Source organism: Myotis davidii, unplaced genomic scaffold (genome assembly GCF_000327345.1).
Source record: "Myotis davidii unplaced genomic scaffold, ASM32734v1 scaffold89, whole genome shotgun sequence".
In the NCBI taxonomy this organism is placed as follows: Eukaryota; Metazoa; Chordata; class Mammalia; order Chiroptera; family Vespertilionidae; genus Myotis; species Myotis davidii.
Genome location: NW_006300372.1, coordinates 5089226 through 5098342, shown reverse-complemented (window position 1 = coordinate 5098342; position 9117 = coordinate 5089226). Strand labels below are relative to the sequence as shown.

At 41.4% G+C, this 9117-nt stretch overlaps 1 protein-coding gene across 1 annotated transcript in view; it reads left to right on the top strand.

Moving 5' to 3' along the window:
• Positions 1-7331, top strand: part of JAKMIP2 (janus kinase and microtubule interacting protein 2) — a 129700-nt gene extending 122369 nt beyond the window's left edge. Inside the window, exon 21 of the mRNA XM_015572604.1 lies at positions 1760-7331. Within this exon, the coding sequence (XP_015428090.1) occupies positions 1760-1780 (21 nt within the window). The 3' untranslated portion in view covers positions 1781-7331. The remainder of the gene's footprint in view (positions 1-1759) is intronic.
• Positions 7332-9117: the final 1786 nt, after the last annotated feature.

Genomic DNA, 9117 nt, shown 5'->3' with positions numbered 1-9117 from the left:
TCTTTCCCTTCCCTCCTCAAGGCTCAGCTCCTCTGGAGGGAGGGAAGAGGAAGCAGGGCAGGGGACAGGCCTCTCCATTCCATTGGTGGCCAATGCTGTTCCCCTGGATATCACCGACCAGGTCTCAGTGTCCTTTTGAAGGGAGGTGATGAAAGACTGATCATTAGGGGGACATAGGTCTGAGCTCCTCAGAAGCTGTGCAGAACATGCTCACTGCACTGTTCCCTGACTGATGGAGGCCCCAGCTCGCCCACTGCCACTCTGGATGCCACCATGGGGGTCCCAGTCACAGCTTCTTGCTGGGGAGGAAGCTATTGCTCCCGTCTCTGCCCATCGTCGCCCTCCAGTTCTCTGCACAGATAGACAAAGGAAGATGAGCACTGCTCTGTAGTGGAACGGTAGGACATGAGTCTCCTTTGTACAATACCGCCAGTCTCTCACTGTGCCTTTTGGTACTCCCCTCCCTGCCACAGTGCGCTCTCATCTCAACCACGGCGCTTCCTAACTACGGTTCCCCTCCGGGGCTCTATCCCTCCTTTATAGCAGTTGAATCTGGTCTTTTGGAGCAGACCAAGTGGCTCTGAAAATGTGAATTCCAAATACTTCTGGCTCTCACGTATGGCATGGCGGGAGTTTCTTTGAACCTTTCATTTGTCTCTGAATGGAGCACCGAAAGTGCTAAGTGCCTCCTGTCCCATCACTTCAGATCTTGGTCACCATTCCTAGGCGCCAGTAAAATCCCGCTATGGAATCAGTATCTCCATTATACAGATGGGGAAGTTAAGGCTTAGAGAAGGTAAATAACTTGTCCTTGGACAGACATACAGTGAGAACATGGGAATCCCATTTTCTCCGTCCATGTCATTCAGACTCTGAAAGCTTTTCTTGAAGGAAAACACTAGTCCTAAACTGCTACCCAAGTGAAACCCAGACACATGGATTTAAAGAGGAACAGGGCCAGGAGTGCTGACTAGCATAGCCCAGAGAAGTACCTTTTCAGGGACATACCGTGGGTCAACCAGGAAACCTGTGTGACAAACGTCATAGGGAATCCTCAGGTCAGGACTTAGAGTGGAGGCTGCCACTGGATACAGTTGTTGGGGTGGAAATGTGACATCAAAGGAAGTCGCTGACAGGCACAGACAGACCTGCTTTTTTTTTAAAAAAAACAAAAAACCTTTTATTGATTTTAGAGAGGAAGGGAGAGGGATAGAGAAATAGAAACATCAATGATGACAGAGAGTCATTGATTGGCTGCCTCCTGCGGCCCCCTACTAGGGATCCAGCCCACAACCTGGGCAAGTGCCCTGACCAGGACTCGACCTGGTGACCTCTTGGTTCAGAGGTTGATACTCAACCACTGAGCCACACTGTCCAGGCCAGAACTGCTTTTAAAATAATATCTTAAATTAATATTTGGGGCATAATGATTCAATTGAGTTTTTTCAGGCCTCACCTTGGAAGGCCCGGAGGGAAAGGTAATAATGATACCTAATGTTTCAGGCCACTTACTGTGAGGCAAGAACTGTTCATTGCTTTAGATGCATTATGTTGCAACAACCTTTGACATAGTCTATTTTCTCATTTGAAAGTAATGTAATTAAGCTTAGATACCTTCTTTATGTAACTTGCATAAGATCATACAACTCAAAGAGATGGTAAAGAATAATTTTTTTTTCTTAAAAGCATTTTGGTTTTTTTCTTCTGTTTCAGCTATTGACAGAAATGGTGATTAAAGAATATTCCCTCTGTTTTACAGAGTAACCGAAAACACGGATAAAACCCCAGAGAGACAAATGCTTCTAAACCTTCAAAGATGGCAGAAATGTTTACAGCAGTGAGAGAGAGAGATCAAAAGCTAAGAACTACCCTGTAGCCAGGACTACAACTGTGTATTTTAAAGCCATTATTCAAGGTTTCTTACTTGACAGTTCCTACATGACCCTGGTGAAAATCTACAATATATGCTGCATTTAATGAAACGTGTACATGTCAAGCCAGAAGAAAAGAACTATAAACATATATTGTGAAGGCAAAAAACAAATCAACCGTGGAAACAGATTCAGCAGATCACACAAAGATGTGTCTTGGGCATGGAACCAAAGTTACAAAGAACCATTCTACCCCTGCTGTGCAGGGGGGTCATTTTAATGTAACACCACACCCCATGGAAACACTAGTCCTGAAATAAACATCATTTAAAAAAAATCAAAACAAACAACAGAAACTAGGGTGGGTGGGAATGAAGCACGAGGAATACCTATGAGGAGCTATTTACAATAAAATGTTTCGTTTGAAAAGTCTGGTTTCTTACTACAGGGATTTGCTTTTTTGTCTTTATTATTGTTTAAAACTCAGGAACAGAGACCTCTGCCATGTGAGTGGGAAGGAAGGCGCTCTCCGGTTGGTTTTTCTGCCAAAGGTGGAGCAGGTGGAGTGCATCCCACAGCTGAGAGATCTGAGTCGTGGCACACGGTGACCCCGACTGCCCCGGCGGCCAAGGCGGAGGACCTCGGCGAATGGGACATCAGACACAGAGCAGACTCGATGCTTCCTTGACCTCCTGTCACACCTGTCTTGCTCCAGGAACAAGAGACTGATCTCATTCGTGTTGAAAATGAAGAAGACGATGCTCTCAGTCACTAGCTCCCCGACTTAGTTCTATTTATAATACCAATATCTATAGGGGACATGGGCCAGAGAGCATCTCTGAATCTTTCCGTTTAACACAATACTGGTTTTCAAATGGCTGCTTAGAATTGCCTGCAAATAAATGTCATATGATTCCAGTAAAACCACCATCGAGACAAGTAAACTTCTAACAACTTTTGAGTTTGCCACACAGGGATGTGAATATAAAACTAAGTTATGATTGTTTTTTTAAATGTCCTGATAAGCCTCCAGGTCTTGGATCTCTTGTCAGTTAAGTGGATAACTTGTTTGTTTTTCCCAGATTGCTGACAGCAACAAGATAGCTCTACTTTTTTATACAGAAGTAACATTCTGTTACGGATAAGGTTTGTTTTCTACCAGAGACAATGAAAAGACTGGTCCTTTTCCTAAGTTATGTAATACCGAGTCTTGGACTCAGATGTGAGAGCAAATAAATGTTCCTGAAAAGCTAATTTTACACCTCACTTACTGTAGATAACGAAACAGCCTCAATTTTTCAAATCGTCAAGGTGTTACTTACAGGGCTAGAGTTCCCATGCCTAGAGAATGTGTATAGGGAGCCAGAACCTCTTTCTATGAAATACTTCCCAAGTCCTCCCACACGTGGGTTCAGTATCTTATTCTTCAGTTTTAGCGCTGGCGTTGTGAAAGCCAGCAAGTTACTGAAGAGTGTACAAGAAAAGCTGCAATGCTGGGGTCCGCTTTTTGTTTTTATATTGACTGCTGACACAGGTATCGTTGGCCCAGTCATATAACCTCTCTGTGCCTCAGTTTCCTCATCTGCAAAATGAGGTTAAAAAGCTTTTTTCATGAAGTTTCTTTCTTGCAATTCTGGAACAAGAGGTGCTTAAAGTAGCACAAAGTGCTCTGTAATTACTCTGACTGCGAATACTATTTGACTTTCTTGTATTGTTGAGAACGAGAGTCCCCTGTGTGATAACATAGTGCTTGGGTTGGGTTGGATCTAAGTCCTGCAGCACTGAAGCCTTCCCATCAAACCACCTGGGGCAATCCTAGCGCTAAGGACTGAGAGGTCAGAGCCAGGGGCTGTAATAACCCACAGGAAGTAGATCATCTCGTGCTATTATTGAGCAAGATAGACGTGTGTGCCATCCCAGTGATGAGGATCTTCTAGCTCTCCTCATTGCGTATGCAGGGCAGGATACAAAACTCACTTTCTCATCGGAGGGCCAGCCATAAAATGAAGGCTTGGAGTGAACTGATAGCATCACGTAATTCATCGGATCACCCCTTCTATTTTGGGGGAAGGTCTGGTGATGTGTCCTACTGGGAATATATAAGATAACTATCTTCATGTTATTTGTTCAATTGGGTAGGTTCCGGATTAAATGTGAACAGTACATTGGTTGTGCAGACGGTGTGAAAAAGGGTGCCCTCCAGCCTGTGACCAAACCCTTTCGAACCTCAAAATGTATGGGAGAGGATAAATTACCCTTCGTATCTTCAACTTTTCTCTTTCACTGTCTTCATTGCCATTCCAGAGTCCATCTGAGCAAATTCATACTCCACTTCCTCCAGCAAACCTACGTTCCTTCTCTTCATCTTGCTTTCCCCACCAAGAAATTTGTAGTTTAAATTTGACTTCCAAGTACTGGCTATGGTTTAAATGATGAGAAACATTTGTAAAAATAATGTGGTTTAATCATATATGCGATCTGCTATGACTCATTGCATCACTCACACAAATCACACAAGAGCAATGACATCTAAGCAGTTTTAGATGTGCTTAGGGAATATGTTGCTTAAGATCCAGGAAATTAGCAAATTTCTCTATATTGTAGGCTAACAGGTGATATGTTTGCCTAGTCTTACGATCCTCAAAATTATTATTGCATAAGGTCAAATATTTTTATAGGTACACCTCTCTGTTATCCATTTCCACAATGACAAAAAAAACATTTAGCAAAATTGTAACTGTCTGATATCGTCACTCATGGATCCATGGAAATGGACCATATCTAAATGAGTGCTGCCCTTTGTAAATGATGTTCAGAAAAAAGAGTGTCTTACTGATAGAGGAAGGCTTACTGTGGTCCTACTCCTTACAAAGAACAGACAATTCCCACGCAGATCTTTAATTTCTGCATCTTAACTATCCCACCACATTTGACCAATGGGTTAGCCATCAGAACAGCATTCTTCAGGGTCCATTTACTTAATTTTTCTTAAAATAGTCATCTCTTGGAAAATAAAGATAACCAACAATACTAAAAAATAGTTTGAGATAAAATAAAAGCCCAAATTTAGCACAGTTATTCAAGAGAGGAAAATTTTTATGGTAAAGGTGGAGTTGGGGGGTGGGGCGGGGGGAGGATGGAAGACTATATTTGGCTATAATACTGGAAAGCATCTATTACTAAATTGACCAACTTTTTTTAATGTCACCCAATTTTTGTTTTTGGAAACACTGGAATTTGTTAAAAATAAGTATAAGATCTCCTTTACCCTTTGTCATATAAGTGAAATTATTGCCAATAGTGAGATTTTAGGGAAGGAAGAATAAATTTCGCTTGATTTTTCTTCTACTCAGATAACTTCACACAGGTGATGGGGTCTTCAGGAGGATAGAGGTGACCCAGAGGGCTCATGGGTCACCGCTGAAGCAGAAAGGGGACATTCGTTCTCCACTAGGAATAGAGGAAATCAAGGCTTGTCAAGTAATTTTTGCAACAGTATTTCATTTCAACTTACTGTGTTTTCAGTTGAAAATACATCTCTGGCAAATGTGTTCCTTTTTGCCTACTATTGTCAACATTTTTTGTAAAACCACTGTGTAATCTATACGTTCAGTGTCTTCAATGTAATTCATAAGGTTATTGTTTGAAAATGAAGCAAGTCTTTTAAACTTGCCTGGGTTTTTATGGGTACTGTAAAAACACTATTCATCAGTATTGTGTTGGTGTTTAAATAATTGGATCATGTGTGTTATGTTACATGAAAATAGTTGGAAAGCATAGACCGTTTATTTTTTAAATATTTAATTGCATTTTTTCAATCTGTCAAAGAGTGGCACAGAAAATATATTTATTTGCCTACTATATTGAATAATGTACCTTTCGAGGGGTCAGTAATCAAAGCGAGTCTTAGATGACTGTGTGTGTAATGAGTTAATGCTTCCAGAATGGGCCAATCCTTTCTAAAGGGAAAAAAGTAGGTCACAAGGTCTTGAGGGATGAAAGCTTCCATTCTGTTCAACTGCCTTGTCATTTCCATGTAACATATTGTCTTGAGAATGAATTTCAGGCATCTCGGCAAGAGGATTCAGACATAATAGAAGGTTGGCGTCGATCCTCTATGATTCCATTTGAGGACTGGGCAGGGCAAGATTCACTTTCCTCTGCTGCCTTTAGTTCGGCAGTTTAGTGTTGTTGAGTCCAATGTTCAATCAAAATGACTAAAGATAGAGTTCAAGGGGCCATGCTGCAGGAATAAGAAGGATAATGTGCTGTACTCAACACGAAACTCAGAAGTACAAGTGGTTGATGGTGCAAGGTTCCCTGTCTTCTTTGTGTTTTTGCATTGAGGTCTCTGTGCCCGTGCTTATATTTCCATCCTTATTACATCAAAGTTCTGTAGGGTGGGAGTGCTACAGATAAACAACGTTGAGTCCAACTTTGCCTACACTCACGACTCCACAAACTTGCTAAATTGTGGATGTTGCAATTTCCCAAAAGCAGATGCACAATATCCCCCAATAACAGCAATCACTGATTGGCATCTCACAAAATGTGCCTATTCCCCCCACCCACCCATTAACCATAATAATGAGGCAGATCAAAATCTAAACACTTTTATAAATATGTGATGTACATGTATATACACACATATATATTCTGTACATAGTATGATGGTGCGAGTGCTTCCTACGTGTGTGCTTCTGTCCTGGGTTGAGGTGTTAAGGAAGGGTTTCCCCCCTGCTTCTGGGTAACTCATGTTTTTGTTTGGCATCTGCTGTCTGTGCTCTTCCCCTCCTTGCCTGCTTCCCTCCCTCCTCCCCATCTTCTTTTCATTACTACTATTCCCCGCTGTTGACGGAGACAAAGATCTGCTTATTGGTTCTTTTTACGCAGGCCCATAAACCAGCCTTGTAGTGACGCCGATGGTTTTCTGGGAAGAGCAACAGAAAGCCCAACACAATCTACAGCACTAATATTAGCCAAAAGTCTCATAGGTTTATCAGTTAAAAACCCCATTTGCAGAAGGGTTCATGCATGTTTAAACCTTCAAGATCCAATTCTGTGGGAACTCAAGTGTAGAGCCAGTGTATTTGCATACACAACTCCCCAGGTGTCTACTGTATACATGTAGCCAGGGGGCCAATTTCTCAGAGCTTTCCTACAATCAACTGCCTCCACGGGGTTCTTTCTCTCCATCGCATTAGCATGACTCCATATATTGCTTCAGTGCTTGTTTACTAACAGGAGAAAAACATAAATGGACTGAGTTTCACCAGAATGATCCTCTGAAGTCACTGAAGAGATACATGTGTTGTATGCATTACTATAGAGATCAGAATCAGCTTATTGTATGTAAAATTTTATGAATGGTTATTTTATAATTTATGTATTTAATATAGGAATTGATGAGCTCTGGTGTTTTAGTTTCTATACAAATAAAACAAGCTGCATTTTTTAAAACTTTATCTGGCATTGTTCATAGGTTTCTGTTCTGTGTTTAACTGAACGCTTACCTACTTTTGAAAAACAGGGTGAAAGGCAAGTCAGGGCTGTCAGTATAACGTCAGGGGACAGACTCCACGTGAAGGTGGTAAATGGGTTTCTCCTCATGTTTCCATTCTGACAGAGCTGCCGGGGGCACTGTGGTGAGGAGCCCAAGGCAGAATTTACACTCAGGAGAGAGCTCTGATCATTAGCATGCCTACTCTGAGAGTAGTTGGAGAGAGGATCTTGCCAGCTATTGGCCATCCTTATTCTAGATATGACTTCTTTTCCTTTATCCACCTACCTTTTTTTCTCTGCCTTGTAGAGCCACTAGATGCAATAAGTTAACCAGTACATGTCACACGAGCATCCATTATGTATGTGCCCATTCCTATGGCCTGGAACATCTGGGTCTACTCTCGAAGAGCTTAATGAGGGAAACAACCCAGGTAACAAATTAAGAACCAATATGGCCCAATATGAGGTACAATTTTGTCAGTCACTGTTAAGACACTTAAATATAATTATAGTATTTGGGGGTGGGCTTGAAAGATCCATGCAAAGAAGGATCCCTGCTTGTCTTTTCAGTTGTAACCTCTTACTTTAGCAAAAAGTGTTGCTCATCGGTTCATTACGGTGTCCTGTTGCCCATTTATAGGAACCACCCTCATGTCAGGGCAAATATTTAACACAGAGAAGAGTGAGACATGGTGCTGGCCCTGAAGGCGTCTTATTGAATGAAGATTTACCACCAACTGTGTCTCTCGGAGAAAGGTGCCAAGTCTATCCTTCTACCATGAAATAGGCTGTTATTGTTACGGATTGTCTGATTTTATTAATGAAAAGCTCTGTTTTGATGAACTCCAATTCCTGTATAAAGCCTAAATATGCTATCATGTTAACAACTCCACTGACTCCTTCTAGCTCCAGAGGAAAGGACCCCTGTGACTTCTGGAGATGCAGAAAGGGAGTCGGGGACACTTCCTACCACAGCGCCAGTGACACAGGGACACCCAGAAGGCCCATACAAAGCTCTCACAGAGGGTTCCTCCTTTGGGCTCAGGACACAGCTCTGCCTGGGACCCACTGGGGAGCAAGGGCAGTCACAGACGTGCAGGTGTGTAATGAAGTGCTGACCTACCCCTTAAAGACTTAAGGGCACGTCTTTAATTAAATGTCGTAAAACTTTGTGCCAAACGGCTGTGAAGAATGCTTACTTTATTTAAGCAACTTTGTAGTTTCATATGAAATGTGAAGGTGAATAGTGAAGGCATTTTTCTCACTGGAAATGCTCCAAATAAAAACCTGTTTTTAACAAATGCACTTTTCTTTGCATGCAGATGCACTTGGTTTTGATCAAAAAAACCCATAACAAGTAGTCATTGATAATCTTTGCCTGTAATTAGTTTAAAAATATCGAGAACAAGGCCCACGATGTCTGTCATTTATGTGAAACTCAATATGACTCCATTTTTTATAATTTAAGAGGAAGAGGAAACACAAAACAAAATATTAACCAGCTCAGAACTGTATGTTTCTTTCTTTATGATAAGAGATAAATAAGATAAATAATTTACTCTGTAAATGACTTTGCGCTGATCACCTAGAAATGCATGAACAAATATAAAATGTAATGATGGCATCATCAAATTTTTCTATTTGCTTTTTACCTTATTGATATTATTGTCTTACCTTTAACTTGCTTTAATTGTGCCTTAAGTTTAGACCACCTTAAATCTATTTCTCTACAGTCACAGGATAC